The sequence below is a fragment of the Stomoxys calcitrans genome, chromosome 3, assembly GCF_963082655.1.
Source record: "Stomoxys calcitrans chromosome 3, idStoCalc2.1, whole genome shotgun sequence".
Classification (NCBI taxonomy): Eukaryota; Metazoa; Arthropoda; class Insecta; order Diptera; family Muscidae; genus Stomoxys; species Stomoxys calcitrans.
Genome location: NC_081554.1, coordinates 132,952,351 through 132,971,397, shown reverse-complemented (window position 1 = coordinate 132,971,397; position 19,047 = coordinate 132,952,351). Strand labels below are relative to the sequence as shown.

The 19,047-nt window shown below is 40.6% G+C and overlaps 1 protein-coding gene across 1 annotated transcript; it reads left to right on the top strand.

Moving 5' to 3' along the window:
- The first annotated feature begins 2,217 nt into the window (after positions 1–2,217).
- LOC106092181 (carnitine O-palmitoyltransferase 2, mitochondrial) lies at positions 2,218–10,986 on the top strand. The gene is made up of 4 exons (XM_013258953.2): positions 2,218–2,603; positions 8,938–9,666; positions 9,726–10,523; positions 10,596–10,986. Exons 1-4 carry the CDS (start codon positions 2,230–2,232, stop codon positions 10,726–10,728), a joined length of 2,034 nt encoding a protein of 677 aa, XP_013114407.2. The 5' UTR covers positions 2,218–2,229; the 3' UTR covers positions 10,729–10,986.
- The last annotated feature ends 8,061 nt before the right edge of the window (positions 10,987–19,047 follow it).

The window sequence follows — 19,047 nt, the reverse complement described above, 5'->3', positions numbered from 1 at the left end:
TCCACAAATAGTTCCTTCAGTGGTTTGACAAGGTTGCCACATTTAATTGTTTTTTGGTATCTTTGGCCAAAATCATGGTATAAGAACTTAGAAGGTAGGGTCATTTGCCCAACAACAACATTTTCTGTGCCAGGGTTGTGGATTGTTTACAATTCGTAATGTCAAATGCCAACTGAGCAGCAGTATGTCTGCCGAGGTTAGAAGAAGAAGAAACGGTTAAAAATGTTCTGGCCCAGAAAAATAATTAATTTTATTTAATTAAAATAAGATAATGTTTTGATTATTTAAAATAGCTTAGCTTGTTTTTGCTTAAGTAGAAATTTTGTATAGTGAGAAAGTTACCGTTTCGCACAGCAAATTGTAATTTTTTTTCTCACAAGTTTAAAAAACACCCCCTATGGATTGGTGTTCTATTCTGCTTTCGGAAATTTGAGAGCAATCAAATGTTTTTGTTTCTATACCAAAACAAGTTTCTTTATCTTCACTTATTGTTTTCTCTATTTTATATATTTTTTCTCAAATAAATAAAGAAATACGAACCATTGGAACTATTGAAACAAACTAAAACCAGTAAGGAAGGACAAAACTCGGGTGGTGCTGCTGTATAATTCTCTACACCTACCCTATAAGTACAATGTGGGAGCTATATTCAATTCTGAACCATTTTTGGTGGAACTCGGCGAACAAAAATATGTCAAAACTGTAATAACAACGGTTGACAAATGACAACATTATTACTAATTACCCAAAATCTGACATATATATGGGAGCTATAACTAATACTGAATCGATTTCCATGATATTTACCAGTAATGTAGAGAGTCATTAGAAAATCCTGCCAAATTTCGAGAAAAACGGTTAACAAATGACCATTTTACTGCAGTATTACTGCAAATCGAACGAACATATACATATATGGGAGCTCATTTCATTGTACGCATTGCGCCTTTGTCCACTTATTTAAAGAATGTATGTTTATGTCAAGGCGGATTTAATAAGGTGGTCTCACGCGAGCAGCTATTAACAGCCGGCTAGGTTTGACAGTATTAAGATGTCAGATTTTTGTTTGCATTCTCTTTGTTGTCATCTTCTTTCTCGCATATTCTCTGCTGATGTATACACACGCGCACACAAATTTGTTTGCGTGTGTTGACAAAACGACGATCAGCTCGATGGCAAATTCCACCATATGATTTGTGGTTGTTGTACAAATCAGACCATCTTTAATTGTTTCGCCATGTGTTTATGTATGTATTGTTTAAGGCGGTATTACACGGCATGTTGATGTCTTGTGACATGGCACTTTTTGTATGCACATGTATTTAAAAATGTTTGCCAAAAATTGCCAACTTACATACGATTCATCATTTTTGCTAACAGACCTATTTGTTATTTTCGTATGTCATTACCTAAAAATTTTAGCAAAAGCTAATTTTTTTATGCGTAAAAATTGTTAAAGTAGTGAGAAATAAATTTGTGAAAACAGTTTAATTTTGGGTTACTTTCATTAGACTGACGACAAAAACAGCTGATTTCTTTATGTTTTTGTCAGAAGGAATAGAGCACGCTCTAATCGAAAAAATTACATGTGCTATTTTGAAAAATGATTTTCATAAGTTAGTTTCGTTTGTATTACACGTATTCTACAACTCAACATGTGTAATAGATCCTTTACATTGTAGACATTTACGTTAAAACATGGCGACAAAAAACATGTGTGAGTTACATAACAAATGCACGCACGCATCTGATGGAAAAAGTTAACCAACTCTCAACTTTGAACGTGTTTCAGGTCGCAAATCATATGATTTGAATATTTTTCTATTCAAAAATTGTTTTGCAGGCCGTAGATTAGAGAAATTCTTTTATGATATTAATATTAAACTACATTATTAACCATTTCCATTGAAATTAACTTTGGAAATGTAATAAATAAATTGATTTTTAGAAATTCGTGTGAAGCAAAAGGAGCATGGTATGTAAGTCAACCCAAAGAACGCATGTGGGCGCATCTGATTGCTTAAGCACGCATAAGTGCTTCGCTCGGTATGTAGTTCCACCTTAATGGCTGGTGCTGTGTTCGTGTTTTACCGTTGAAAACCCATGTTTTTTCACGGTTCCTTTTTTTGAAAAACTAATCAAATAATAATGACAAAAAAAAAACAATTTTATACAAATTTACTATAAGTAAATTATAAAAATTAGTAATTAATTCATCAGTTCGACAAAATGGGACGTGGCCAGTTAGGTGTTTACGTTAGCGGTCAAGTATTAGGCTTGTCCCGGCGAAAATGTCAACAAATGCCAATGATCGTACGTTCATTAACATCTTCCTCGGATTCCGATTCATACCAATATCTACAACGGTCCAAATTGCCAACAATGTATTTCCAAAAATCCCTGCCTCGTCTTCCAATCCCACTGGTGGAGAAAACTTGTGAGCGTTTTCTTGCTGCAATCCAACCGCTTACCACAGCCCAGGAATTTTCAGACACTCAACAAGTGGTAAGCGAATTTAAATCAAACGAAGCCCCAGAATTAAACGCAATGCTGAAACTTAAGGACGAGGCAAATAAGCATACCAGTTACATTTCGGAACCATGGTAAGTTTCTAATGATGAATTTACCTTAAGAAATATAACAAAACTACATATATGATCAGATAAGTTGCAATATTTTTCGTACTGTTTTCTTTTGCTCACATGTATTGTGCACTTCGTTGTGAGCAATTATATTAGCAGTATACTATAGTGCAAAAAATATGTCCGGAAGAAAATCAATACAACTTTTTATATCTTTTGAAAGTGTACACAAATTTAAATACGGCAGAGGTACATGAGATAACTCAGAGCACCACATAGTCTGGAACATTGAGGTCAGATCTGTGTGGTGTTCATTGCTTCTACGAAAAGTTTAGCTGCGAGCAACCGGGCGCGTCCACAGTTTGCGGATAGTGGAATGCTCCATACTGAGTAGCTGCAACGGCAGTTGCGGACATTCAGCTGTATCGAGCGAAGAGGAGGGTCTGAGTGAGAGACTTGGCGGCACCGGCTCTTGCACAAATACTGAGTGCCTATGATGCTCGATATGACTAGGCGGGTTATTGTCGCCTTTAAATAACCAATGGCCACACTGTTCCCGCGGCGATCGGTCCTTTGCACCGGAACGAGCTTGCTCACCTACAGGAGCTCGACGAGAATCGCCACCTCCACGTAGTGTAAGCACGAATTGTAGAGCGTTGTTTTCCCGGTCGCTAGAAATTCTGTGTGTAGATTGTTATAGAGTGTCCTTTTAGCTGTAGATGGACCTTAAAGATACGTCAGCCGAACGTGTTTGAGGTTGCACCATTTATTTTTTTAATTTTTTTTGCTGTTGTAGTAGCCTCATTTGCATGTGGTACGAGCGATCATCTTCAAACAACTATAGGTGAGCAAGCTCGGTCCGGTCTATGGATCCGATCGATAAGTGAACGTGACTGTCCTTGGTTATTCAAAGGCACCTATAACTTACCTTGTCATATCGAGCATCATAAGCACTCTGTGTTTAAGGAATAGAAGGCGCCGCCCGCCTTTCACTATGACTCCATTTGAAACCATTCATTGTCCACAGTTGTAATTGCAGCTACTCCGTATGGAGCATTCCACTATCCGCAACAAGTCCGGTAGCTCGCAGCTAAGCTTCTCGGAGACCTCTGGCCCTTTGCCTTCGTCCTAGAACGAAATGAAATAAGAGAGAATGGAAAGGCGAAAGCAGGGAGAGAAATATAAACGAAAAGCCGGTATAGAGACCGAACAAGTCTCACCGACTATAGTGCCGCCCGATCAACAATCCCAGGCCCTTACAGGAAGAAAGACCGTAGAGAGCTCAGTGAAGTGGTTTCCATCCATAATTCAACGCCTACGAGCGGCAGCTTTACTCCGTCAAGGACCGGTCTCCTGAACTCGCCATACTTGTGAACAACACCACCTTAGTCTTTCTGGGGATTATGTCAATCCCATTGGCTCTTCCCATCTAGACAACTTCCTTAGCACGCCCTGAAGGATATCCGTGATAGTAGGGAGAAAGCGACCGTACCGCCATTCTTTCCTCCTCGAAATACCTGACCTGAGAATCCCATTGATAACCCACATAGCCACAAGATAGGGAATAAAACTACTCCTTGCTGTGTCCCCGTGGTAAAAATCTTCCTCATCGAGCCCTGAGCCAGTGATACATAGATAATTCTGCCCTTCAGGATAACATCAATCCAGTTAACAAGAAGAGGGGGACTCTCATATCAACCAGAGAACGACGAATGGGCCCCAACGTTATTAAAAGCCTTTTCTATTTCAAAAAAGGCAGTTAAAGTGAAGTCGCCTGTCCCCAAGATTCCACCTATGCAACCCATCACGTCTTAGAGGGTACTAACAACTGACCGACTATTGGTTAAGCATGCTGGTAGCCACTTATCAACAATGAGTCAAGAAGACCCCTGATGTACGCTCCCAACAATCTCCCAAGTGGCATCAAGACGTAAGAGTGATTGGCCTAAAGTAATTTGACAGGGAGTGGCTCGATTTTTCCGCTTTGGGAATGAAAACAACCCTAACTTCCCGCCTCGAAAACGGCATAAAGTCAAGCAAACCACAAGCCCTAAAAATCGTTTCCAAAAGTCGTACGGCATACGGTCTTGCATTCAGCAGTATGACAGGCGATGTACCACCCGGTGGATTTGTAGGGCTCAAACGAATTAACAGACCGGATAAATCCCCTCCGTTATCATCCTCTCAACAGCCGACCCCACCCCAGCACAGCTTTGTATCTAAGGGACAACCGTCTCGTCAGAAGTTACCGGTCCACTGGCTACATCCGAGCAAACCGGAAAGTATGTTGTTGGGGAGCTTCGAAACAAAACAATGTCCAAGTTCTTCGGTTCCTTAGATAACACTTTCCGAAACCTAGAAGACTCGTTTACCTCTCCACCGACTCACAGAAGCCAGCTGACCTCACCTCGCCCTTGTACCGGCTTAGGGACTCCTTATATAGGTCCTAATTCGTACTTAGCCTGGTACGACTGGCTTTGTTGTGCAGTCTCCTCGTAGTCTGCTCTAAGCTCCGACCTCCTACCTGGGTAATTAAGAAGGAAGTTCTCTTCAAAACTCACCATGGCTCCGGTCAACGGGCCTCCTCGTATTAACAAGCCGAGTGCTTAAGGTACAAAGATTACATCGACGAGATCGGCATAGCGGTCCCAGGTCTAGGATTCCGGAATGGCGGATCATTGTTCCCGGATAAAACCCCCTCGAACCCTCTCTAGTCCGTCCAAACAATATCATCGAGACTCGTCAGAGCTATATCTATCACCTCTGATCTATTTCCAATTTTAAAGAGTTTAACATGTCACAAATGAGCGCGGGTTCGTATCGCAACCCAAGATGAGCTGATTCCTTCGGTTATTCTCGCGCATAACCTTCCACACCATCTCATACGGCGGGTCCGGGTAGGTATACAGATAAAATGAGTAAGCGGGTGGAATTCCACCTTACCAATTTCAACGTCGTCAGATCGCCATTGCTGTAAATAGATTGAAGGATTTGATTTAATTTCTTCTTTTCTATTGGGTTGCCCAAAAAGTAATTGCGGATTTTTAAAAAGAAAGTAAATGCATTTTTAATAAAATTTAGAATGAACTGTAATCAAATATACTTTTTTACACTTTTTTTCTAAAGCAAGCTAAAAGTAGCAGCTGATAACTGACAGAAGAAAGAATGCAATTACAGAGTCACAAGCTGTGAAAAAATTTGTCTACGCCGACTATATGAAAAATCCGCAATTACTTTTTGGGCAACCCAATACAACCTTGTCACCCGTCGTAAAGATGATGTTGTTGTTGTAGCAGTTTGTTGTGTTCCATCTTTCGTCTACTTGATTCTGTTCTGATTCCAGATCCAAGAACTCTGATACTTAGATGGGCTGCGTCCAGTGGGATCTGGTTGTTGTTGTAGCCACATATACCATATATATAGCCACACGTGGAGGTAGCGATCCTCGTCAAACTGCTAAAGATGGGTTAGCTCATAGGACCGATCGCTGCAGGAACGTGATTATTATTGTTTATTTAAAGGCGCCAAGAAAAATTCGCCTTCTCATATCGAGCATCATAGGCACTGAGTATTTAAGCAATAGCCGGTGCCACGCGATACCACTGATTGTCAGCGACTTCAGTGCCAGCTACTCTGTATACGATGCATCCCACATTCCACAACCTGTGGATGCGCCCGGTAACTCTTAGCTAAGCTTCTCGTGATAACTACATATGACCAATCCCATGGCGGCCGGTTGTACGTACCGGATTGACCTGATGGAGTCCTTCATCGGCAAGGGCTGCCGCCTCAGTGTACAACACACCGCTATAACACATACATATATACATATGACCACCAGACAGTTCGGGGCTCAAAGTTCCAGCCTGTGTGGTGTTCATAGTTATCCCGGGCCGGGAGTGGGATTTGGGTCTGAGTTAAGTGGGTCTGGCTGGGCAGTTGAACATGTGATATGTGTCGTGTGGTTCCTGGTCACAATCTTGCACGTTTGCATCAATCTTTGCTCCATAGAATTGAGGCGGCTGTATCCGCGGGATCGTAATGAAGCCAGAACAACTCTGGTTTGCCGGAGGTGGCTAATTTCAGGTGCAATAGGAGGCAGTCGTTTTCCAAGGACCACATTTACCCGGTAGCTATTCACCGCATTTACTACCGTGTTTGCATGAATGTTGTCTAGACCCGCTTGATAAGCCGCATGATCTAGAGGTTCTCTCTTGTAGCGCTGGACCTCACGCTCTGGATCATGTAGATTTACCTTAAGGCATCTGGGCGGTGAATATCTATCCACAAGATGATGACAGCCTATAAGGTATTGCCTAGACAGCATGTTGTTATGTCTTCGCTCGGGTAGGATCTTTGTCTCCTGATTGAGGTGGTTCACGTGAGAACTAAGGAGACAGCCCGTAGCAGTTTGAAGAGCGGCATTCTGACAGATCTGAATATTATTCCATAGCGTGTCACAAAGCTAACCAGACGATACTGGCGCTGCATATCTGACCACAAAGCGGCCAATGGAGTGGAATGGAGGCCAGGTAGAGGTTAGATAGTGCCGAAGATATCACCCCGCCTTGGGGAACTCCCTGTTTCGCTCTACGGTATTTTGATTTCTTATCCCTAAATTCCACAAATGACTGGCGACCACACAGATAATTCGCGACCCAGCGTTTCAAGCCTAACTGGAGGGACGTTTGGCGATGTCCTCAAATAGTTTGGCATGGCTGTCGTATGCCTTCGGTAGGCCCAGTGCCACGAGGACCATGTTGATGCTCGGCGAATGGAAATTCTCCAACGAGGTTCAGGAGGAGTAGTTCCTCAAGCGTCCTGGCTACTGCTGAGAGAAGGAAGATTGGTCCGTAGGACTCCCCCTTACTCGGATCCTTTCCAGGCTTCAGTAGCGGGATCATTCTGCACATCTTCCTGACATGTAGTACTATAAGAGTTTTCAAAGGCAGATTGAGGACAGTTGTAAGGTAGTCGAATCCAGGTCTGCGAGTACCACTGCCTGCGCCGAGGAATTGGGCCGCACTTGGAGTATTCGACCTGCTCGTATAAAGCGAGCGGCTGCTGCGTTAGTGACGTCATGAAATTTCCTCTCGGCAACCAATCGGCCCAATCGGCCTATTTTGATTGGTTGGTCCCAAAGATGTTACGGCTTGCCAGGTTACGTCACTCAGGAGAGCAGGGGATGCGCTGGAAATGTCTGGCAAGCTGCTTTACCTCCTTGTAATCCTAGCGGGGCCATCCTCATTCACCGTACAAAATCTGGAGCCTTCAATCTGTTTTGCAAAACCAATGCCCCGCTGGTCGTTACCTAGGGGAGAATGCCATGAGAGGTGTTGCGCATTAAAGTCTCTTAGAATCAGACCATTATGTCCAAACACTAGCCCACTTATGATGGGCTTGTAAGCTTGGCCATTAACTGGGCCATAACTACCAACCGGCGGTATGTACACGTTGTATAGCTCTATTTCGGCAGTACCAGACTTGGCTGGTATACCCATGGACTCCGTGTTGAGGTCACTAGCGCCGAAATGGGTCTATACTGCACGGAATTGTGTATAACGACGGAAAATCCCCTATCTTCATTCCTTAAGCGATCCTTACGTAGCACATTATATTCGTGACAACTGTGCAAGCTGCAGGTGTTGTCTCCTGGATGGCAACAACCAATATGTTCTTACAACTGCTTAACCCAGAGAGAAGTAAATGAGTGCAGATTAAATTGCACCACTCTTAGCTTCCTCGTTTTAGAAATAGCTCCCATAAATATGTTTATCTTATTTGGACAAATATTGCAGTTATGAGAACATTTGTTAAAACATAACTTATGAACTTAATATGTTGATCCGATCATTGGTTTAGCTAGAGTGGTTTTAGTAAGGCTAGTGCTGCGTATTTCGACTGCACTTGACAGCATTTTGAGGAAGGAACAGGCAGGTTTTCGGCCAGACGTTCTTGTGTCTTTTACTCATCGACTTCGAGCGTGCGTTTGACACAGTTTCGAGAACTTAAATGTGGAGCACACTAATGAGTAAGGGCATCCCTGAAAAGATCGTGACACTAGGAACATCAAATTTGACACCGCTCACTATAAACGACCTTGTCATTGAAGACGTTGACAACTTCCCCTATGTTAGCAGCAAAATAACAAAGGACGGAGCATCGGAAGCAGACATACCCAAACGTATTAACATGGCTAGAAGCGTCTTTCTTAAACTCAACAAACTTTGGAGATGCATTGACATCCATACACATATATGCATTGCCTGCCTTCCAATTTTAATGTTATACCTTTTCAAACGGATCTTACTTTGTATTAAGCAACTATTTTCTTTCAATGTAAATTTACTTAAAGGTTTGACATGTACCTAAGAGATCGATCACCACTGCCGCTGAATTACAATCCTCTTCTGGCTATGAAAAACGATACGAGGCCCCAGTATCAGCATCAGCTAGTAAAGGCGGCCAATATAGTTATTACTTCACTGCGTTTTTGGAGATCATTGCTTGCGGGGCTCCTCGAGCCTGAAATTTTTCACATGAATCCCAAGAAAAGTGACACTGAAAGTTATCGTCGATGGATGCGTATGACACCTCGTATAGTTGCCACGTATGCATCTTATGTGTTCAAGGCATTTCCCCTTGATATGGTACAGTATGAGCGGCTTTTTGGAACATCTCGTATTCCTGAAATCGATAAAGACTATTTGGTGCAATCACCTACTTCGAAGCACATAATGGTTATGCGCCGTGGAAACATTTATGCTGTTGATGTTCTGGATACAAATGGTAACATCGAGCCAGCACGAGAGATTTTGGCCCGTTTATGTGCTGTAGAAAAATTGGATGACTCAAAATCGCCAGCCGAAGTGCCCTTGGGAGTGTTGACATCAAGCGAGCGCAATCAGTGGGCCCGTGTACGTCAGCATATGATCAAAAGTAGTATAAACAATGAACTATTGACGCAGCAAATTGATACTGCATTATTCTGCATATGTCTGGACACCGCCGAAGATCCAGTGTATAGTGAATCTGATCCCATACCTGCATTTAAAAACATGCTTGCCGGGAAGGCAACGAATAGGTGATGATATAACATTTTAAAACATGAAATTTACTACATTTGTATTTGTGTATTTTCAGATGGTTTGACAAATCTCTTTCTATGCTGCTTACAGCCGATGGCACGGCCGCCATTAATTTTGAGCACTCCTGGGGCGATGGTGTAGCCGTTTTGCGTTATTTCAACGAAGTCTTTAAGGAGACCATGAATAGGCCATTCGTTAGCACTGACGATCTGAAAAGTATTACCCAGCTTCCGGTAAACACTGATAAAGTACGTCATCTCAATTTTGAAATTGACGATCATTTAAAGAATGAAGTAAAAAATGCTTACGATAGAAATTTGAAGACGATCAACTCACTGAATATGCAAATGCTTATATATCCCAAACTAAGCAAAAAAGCATGCAAAGCAGATCGCTTGAGCCCTGATTCTATTATGCAATTGTCGTTCCAATTAGCCTATAAGCAAGCATATGGGAAATATGTTGGCACCTACGAATCTTGTAGCACTGCTGCTTTTAGACATGGCCGTACTGAGACAATGAGACCTTGCACATTGGCCACGACAGAGTTTTGTGATAACGTGCTGTCTAGCCAAAAAGATTTCGATGCTAAGAAATTAAGGGCACTTATAGATAAATGCTCCACCTACCACAGTCAATTGACCAAGGATGCTGCCATGGGGCAAGGATTTGATCGCCATCTTTTTGCTCTAAAACATACAGCCATGACTAACAATAAGACTATACCAAAGCTTTATGACACCGAGGCTTACAAACGCATCAATTATAATATAATAAGTACTTCGACTTTATCGTCGGATGGTTTATTATCCGGTTCATTTGGTCCCGTAGTTCGTGATGGTTTAGGTATAGGGTAAGTTTTCTTCACTGATTTTAATCTTGCAAATTAAAAGGTTTAATCTATTTATTGTTTTCTTTTGCTTAGCTATTCCATACAAAACGAAATGTGTGGTGTGGTGGTAACATCCTATGAAAATGGTTGCAATGGCAAGGAATTCGTATCTAGCTTAGAGCAATCCTTCAATACTATACGTCGAGTTATTGACGAAAGCAAATAAGGCTGTGTTTATTTTTGTTTTAATTGGATACCTTTTAGCAGTCGCTGTAGTTTACCCTTACCTTGGAAGAGCTCTATTCAATTTCTAATCATTAATGTTTCTGTTTACATTATGACTGCATTTTGTGCATTTAGTTTTAAGTAGAAAGATCTTTTCCCATCAAATCGTAATGTTATGCAAATGTTTTCAAAATCGTAATGTTTTGCATACATACATTTCTCTTTGCATTTTTAAATACATCGGAATGTCCAAAATCGAGTAATTTTTTTTTAACGATTTTTAAGAAAAAAATTGTGTTTTCCTGGTACTGAAGTGTTTTCTTAATACATACGCCTCAGTAGTTTGGCGGACTGCTATGGAGAAAAAGTGCAACATAAGGACCATACAACAGGTTCAGAGAATATGTTGTCTTGGTATAGGCGGAGCGATGAGGACCACGGCACTGGAGATTGTTCTGGAGATTATCCGACCCATTGACATATAGATTAAGTGTGAGGCAGCCACTGCGGTTATGAGACTTAAGGCGATGGGAGAATGGATTGAGGATGGGAGCAGCTCATACCATCGCGGTATAATTGAGGCGACAATAGGATACCTTGAAGGAAGGGAAGAGGTTTCCGATTGAATACCTGAGACGACATTTGAGGTCGAGTGCGAGGCACTGCTGCCAGCGGCACAGTCTTGGTCTGACGGAACCCTAGTATAGCCATCTGGAAGATCATGTTACACGGATGTATCAAAGCTGTAGGACAGAGTGGGCCTGGGGGTCTACAATTAAAACGCAGGGACTGAGATCTGTTTTAGACTGCTTGACCATAATACAGTCATGCAGGCAGATATCCGGGCCGAATGCGTGAGGTGTTATGGTACTAACGCGAGAACGTTGAGTGTGAACATATTTACCGACAGTAAAATTGCCATAAGGGCAATAACAACCAGGACGGTAAGGTCACGAACAGTCTTGGAGTGCAAGAACTCCTTATTAACGCCTTCTCTGAGGATGGCAAAATCAGCATCGTTTGGGTGCCGGGCCATAACCAAGTAAGGGGAAATGAAAGGGCAGACGATTTGGCGGTGAAGGCCAGAGGACAGCCGAAGCCTTTCAGGTCGACGCAGTCCGAGTTAAGGGAGTGGGCGACGAATGCGTATGCATCATTGTGGAACAGCGAAACGGTCGGTAGGACGGCGAAAGTTCTATGGGGGATCCAGATCATGAGAAGACGAGGCTATTACTGAAAGAAAGCAAGAAGGAGGTCAGTATAGCTATTGGTATCATAACGGGACACATAGGACTACGAGCTCACTTATGTAAAATCTGTGCGGCAAGTGATAGCATGTGTAGGGCATGCGGGGAAGATGATGAGACGTTGGAGCATTTCCTTTGCCATTGCCCGGCGTTCGCGTACAACAGATACCGGTACTTAGGTGGAGACACAATATCAGACATGAACCAACTTAGGGGAGTGGTATTGAAAACAATTAAGAATTTTGTGAGTAGCATGGAATTCCTAACTTAAATTTTTAGATGTTACTTTATAGTTTTTAGATCGCACAGCAAGCCGATTACTGGCTTAGGTGTGTGTTCATAGTGGCATGGGGCGGATTAATATCTGCACCCTCTTTTCAACCTAACCTAACCTAACCTGATACTGAAGTTGATTTGTCAACTATCACACCTGTTCCGATTTCCACGGAAGTTTGCGAATACAAATCGTAATAAAATCATGCGATGCACAGGTTGATTCTCCGGTTTACGTGCGGGTTTCACTTCATTTAAATTTCATTTCGTTGGCAACACTTAAACATCTTTAGCAGAAATGCATAAAAATGGACTATTAAGATGTGAGCAATCCCATGGCATCCAGTTGTACGTATCGGATTGACCCGATGGAGTGCTGTACAACATACTGCTACAATGACAACAACATTAAGATATTGTAACAATTAAAAAAAAAAGATTTCATAATTATGAAGAAATCAGTGCATTAATAATCAAATTGCAGAGGCAAGTCTGATCCAATTAAGACCAAACAATTTGTGCGATTTTCGATTATCACAACATAAAGTTGAATTCGCAGAGTTCTTACGATTGTGGTCATCGGAACAGGCCTGCATAAATTCCCAACACTCACCCTATAAGTATAAATTGGGCGATATCACTAAATGGACGCTCAATCTAAAACTAAATAAAATCGATTATTAAATGGTCACTCGGAGACCCTATAAGTATAAATTGGACGATATTATTAAATGGGCGCTTAATCTAAATCTAAATAAAATCGATTAACATATGGTCACTCGGAGACCTCTGGTCCATTGTGTTCGTCGTAGAATGAAATCAAGTAGGAGAGAAAGAGGTACGAAAGCCATTAGAGAAACTAGAAAACTGGCGTAGTGATCGAAAGAAGTTTCACCGTATAGAGAACCGTCGCGTCAGCCTGCAGAAATCCTCATCGTGCCAAGCCCATCGCCATGCCAGCCGCCTGACATTTCACTAGTCCGTCAGATCGTGTTTAATTTGTTATGTGTTTAATGGGTGTTATACCACTTTTATATAAATTTTTATGTCTAATTTAAAAAATTCCCGTTCAACATAAAGTTAAATAATTCACAATAGAGAGATTTCGATCGATTTTATTCTTTCACGTTGAAGGTCACGCTTCCCCAGCTCAAGAACAATCGACGTCTTCGTTCCGCAGAATCATAGCGCAGAGCGCATTCACCACAGCAGGAGTCCACCATCCCATATAGTCAAAAATAGCGCGGTTTACTATGGGCGTCGCACTCCCAGAGCCCATCCGCGATTCAAACCTGGCCAGCTCGTTAGCTCCCGCCACCTCTCAATGTCCCCGAACCCAACACACTCTGTGGTAAAAATCAAAATTTTTAATGTGTGCCTACGAAATTATGAAAGAACATATCTTATGTAAAACATTCCAACGCTTTCAAAAATGCTACCCACAATAATGTCAGATTTATTGTTTAGGAAATACGCCTGTTCAAAGTAGAACTTTTTCGATTTTCATAAAAACACAATTTTTTGCGTACTTTGGTCCGAATTCACGTGTTATATCTCGAAAACTAGTTAAGGTATTGCCATTTTTTATGTTGTGTATGGAAGGATATATTTAATAAGTGCAGAATTATCAAAAAAGATAATAGGGATTTCTTTGAGCTTCTTCAGGTAAATCACCATTTAAAAAGTACCGCGTATTTTAAAAATACGCTCTTCGGACGAATGGATGGACGAATACAAAAAGGTACCTGTTACTGAATACTATTAGGGAAAGTTGGAGCTACAAGTACTTAAAGCATGGAGTTGAACAATTAAAAATTATTTTACCTGCTTAGAAAGTCAACCATGCAAAAAATGTTTACACGAAAATATTGTAAGACACGAAAGTATAAAAACAAAACTTTGTCTGAACTATATATAAATTAAAAGAATCAGCGAAAGACTCAACGGAAACTATCAGTACTGGCGTAAAAAGGACACCATCATCGATACATTGGTGGAAGAGATACCCACTTCATCAACCGGAAAAGCAAAAGGAAGACCAACCAGACCAGACGAGCAGTTGACACTAGAAAGAGGAGACTTACAGATGCAACCAATAAATTGACCGCGTCGCAATTATCGGACGAGCTGTCTATCAAATATACAAAATACAAACAACTAGTTAGATCGCTGATTACAAAATCTGTTGCTGACGCAAGCCCAAAGCGATAGCATTTCCACGCCTCCAAACACACCCAATAAAAAGTTTAGTTTAGAAGATGCCTTGGCCTTGTTTATGGACCTAGAACTTTCCAATGACAAATTTGACATACCAAGGACATCGTTAATCCAACACGGGGTTGAAATTTTACCCACATAAAGGCATATTACGTTAGCCAAATTGGATTGACGACTGCAAAAACCAGCCTGCCTGGAGAGTCTTTCAGAAAATGAGGTGGCGAATTTTCCCAAAAAACTTACATTGATCAGTAAATGGGGTTGCGATGGATCATCAGGACAAAGCATTTTTAAGCAAATGATATCTCCGATTCAACAATATCGGACGCAAATATGTTTGTGGCATATGCTGTTCCTTTGCGGCTAGTATCTGACGTTTCCCTTCACTGGAAATATCCAAGTTCTCCGTCAGTGCATTATTGCCGAACAATAATGCTAAAATTTGCAAAGGAATCTGGAAAACTCATAAGTGCAACAAGCAAGATTAAGACCACAATGTTAAACTTTGGAGAAGGGAAATATAATTAATGCAGCTACGAGTTCCATTGTCATGTCCAATTTGTAAAAAAAGTCAGAAGAACTTCGGTAATTTAAACTATTCTACTACAGGAGAACTACAAACATGAAATGTCATCTTCGAATGCGACAATACGGTGCATGGAGTTCTTATTAAAATTGGCATATACCATGCCACACAAGGAAGAAAACTTCGATGGAAATACATCAACTAAAGATAAGGAAAATATCAGAAAGAAAAGAAATACAGCATGATTTTTTTAAACAACTTGGACTCAAAGTAGGCTATCCCAAATACGGATACGGAAACTCAAACGATGGAAACACTTCTATAAGATTTTTTGAAAATTGTTAGGCAGTAACAAGAATCACTGGAATTGATAATCAAATCGTAAAAAGATTAGGAACTATATTAAATGTCTTACACTGCAAGGAAAGCATCAATTCTATAAGATATGGAGAATATGCATCAAAAACTGCAACACTTTTAGCGGAAAAGTATCCACAGAAAAAATTGACTTCAACAGTCCATAAAATATCGGCACATGGCAAAGATGTAATTGACTATTAGTTTTTGTAAATTGTTGAGCTTTCTGAAAAAGCACAGGAGTCTCTTAACAAATTCTATAAAACATATAGATTACAGAATACGTTTAAAGCGTCACGGGGGAGGCAAAATGAGGACCTATTCAACATTTTGGCAGCATCTTCCGATCCATTTGTTTCTCCAAAGCGGCATGTGAAGTCACGAACAAAATTAAAGTTTAGAAATGATTAGTCTTTTAGACATAGATTCTGATATGAATTCTGAGGAAAATTTAACAGAAAGTTGAAAATTTTTTTAATTTCTTTTGTTAATAATTTTGAAACATTAAAGCTTTAAAAAAGGGGGAAAATATCACATTTACAAAATATGTTTTTGAATCCACTTAGTTACCATTTTTTCATAAATTCTGACTTTGATGAGCTACATATAAGCACCTACAAGGCGTAACACTCTTTTCATTTCATAGCCTGAACAATTATCTTTCATATGCCGTTTAAATCATTCAGTTATCTTAATTGATTCAAATGATATGATTTATGCCACGAAGAAACCCAAATTGCGCCACTGTGCGACGGTGGAGCCCGAGGATCCTAGCCACGCCCCTTGAGGCAAAACAAAAGAAATTGTTTTTGAACAGACTCAATCGCTTTTGAGTGAATATAAAACCTACCATATATACAATATATATATATATATATATATATATATATATGTACTAGCTGACCCGGGCCCGCTCCGCTGCTCCTTCTTTTACTTTATATGGAACAAAAGTTTCCTTGGAATATTTATTTTCAACAATTAAATGGCTTTTAGTGAAAAACCATGCTACGAAAATAGTATATCGCTTGACTAACAATTTAACAATATAAGTGCCTTTGCCCGAATCCCATATGATCTTTATTGGTCTAAGAATTTAAGTTTGGATGTAAGGTGTACTCCATTCTTAAAATACTTTATTCCCGCCCGCTACTCTCATGATATCTGATCTAGGGGTGTTTTCGGGGGTGAGGCGGTCCCCAGGAACTTGGCCCTGAAAAATATCAGCATCGTGCTCTTCTTTCAAAAACCATTTATTTAAATCCCATATTGCCATTGGTTTAGGGAAGTTTACACGATGAGGCGTGCCCCGTCTCATGGTCAGTAAATAAGTCCTGTTTGGGGGGTGTTTTGGGGAAGGGGTGGACCCCCAGAAACGTGGTCCCACATTTGGATATCAGATTCGTATTCTACTCGCAAATACCTTTCATTTGAGTCCCATATTGACATGGTCGGTAAATATGTCCGATTTAGGGATGTTTTGGGGCTTGGGGTGTACTAATTTCGTCATTCTGTTTGTAACTACTCGAAATATTCGTCTGAGACCCCATAAAGTATATATATTCTTGATCGTCCCGAAATTTTATGTCGATCTAGCCATGTCCGTCCGTCTGTCTGTCGAAAGCACGCTAACTTCCGAAGGAGTAGAGCTAGCCGCTTGAAATTTTGTACAAATACTTCTTATTAGTGTAGGTCGGTTGGTATTGTAAATGGGCCATATCGGTCCATGTTTTGATATAGCTGCCATATAAACCGATCTTGGGTCTTGACTTCTTGAACCTCTAGAAGGCGCAAATCTTATCCGATTGGAATGAAATTTTGCACAACGTATTTTGTTATGATATCCAACAATTGTAACAAGTATGGTTTAAATCGGTCCATAACCTGATATAGCTGCCATATAAACCGATCTTGGGTCTTGATTTCTTGAGCCTCTAGAGTGCGCAATTCTTATCCGATTTGAATGAAATTTTGCACGACGTATTTTGTTATGATATCCAACATTTGTGCCAAGTATGGTTCAAATCGGTTCATAATCTGGTATAGCTGTCATATAAACCGATCTGGGGTCTTGATTTCTTGAGCCTCTAGAGGGCGCAATTATCGTCCGATTTAACTAAAATTTTGCACGTAGTGTTTTGGTATTACTTTCAACAACTGTGCTAAGTATGATTCAAATCGGTTCATAATCTGGTATAGCTGTCATATAAACCGATCTCGGATCTTGACTTCTTGAGCCAATTGAGGGAGCAATTCTCATCCGATTTGGCTGAAATTTTGCATTAGGTGTTTTGTTATGACTTCCAATAACTGTGCTAAGTATGGCGTAAATCGATATAGAACCTGATATAGCTGCCATAAAAACCGATCTGGGATCTTGACTTCTTGAACCTCTAGAGGGCGCAATTCTCATCCGATTTGGCTGAAATTTTGTACAAGGGCTTCTCCCATGACCTTCAACATACGTGTCTAGTATGGTCTGAATCGATCAATAGATTGATACAGCTCTTATATAAACCTATCTCCCGATTTTGCTTCTTGAGCCCCTACAAGGCGCAATTCTTATCCGAATGAACTGAAATATTACACAATGACTTCTGCAATGTCAATCTCCATTCATTTATGGTCCGAATCGGACTATAACTTGATAAAGCTCCAATAGGATAACAGTTCTTATTCAATATTCTATGTTTGTCTAAAAAGAGATACCGCGCATAGAACTCGACAAATGCGATCAATGGTGGAGGGTATATAAGATTTGGCCCGGCCGAACTTAGCACGCTCTTACTTGTTTTTTAATATGATACTAAATGCCATACTTTTAAAATTTTTGCACCACTTTTCATTCTATTTGTGCCACTTGTTCAAAAATGCAATTACGTAGCGATTTTCTATTGTTTATCGTCCAACAAATCGGAAAAATGTGCTACTTTCCAAAAACCAAAATGCCACTTTTTGTGCCACTATTTGAAATTTTCCAACGGTAACGCTGTCCACTACAATAACAACCTCCAAATAGGACGTATTTGCCCACCAAGACAATTTGGGTCTTCAAGACAGTGGAGCTATATCATAGTTTTTAGGGCCCATACCCCAAACCAGTCATATTTGCTGGCTTTTGCAATAAGGGGTTTAATTGAATGGTATTTGAGATTAGAAAACGAATTTGATATCCAATTTGAGGCCAATGGCAATATGGGGTCCAAATAAATTATATATAGATACATGAGAATAGAGCACGATGCTGATATCACGTGCCAATGTGGGGCTTATATAAAAGGTATTGGGAAGTAGAGCCCGAATTGATACCCACTTTCGGGACCAATTTTCTGGGAGTCTACCCCTTTCCCAAAATACCCCAAAAACAGCAATTATTTATTGATCATCGCAATATGGGGCTCAAATAAAGGTATTTGAAGTAGAATAGGAATCTGATATCCAAATGTGGGACCATGTATTTGAGGCAATGCCCCTTCCCCAAAACACCCCCAAATAGTAAAAAATTTCCGAACATGGCAACATGTGGCTCAAATGAGAGGTATTTGAGATTATAAAACGGCGCGTCATTCTATAAACTCCCCTTAAACGAATGGCAATATGGGGTTTAAATAAATGGTATTTGAGAGAAGATCACGATGCTGATATTTTTTCAGAGCCAAGTGTTTGGGGGACCACATCACCCCCGAAAATACACCTAACATCC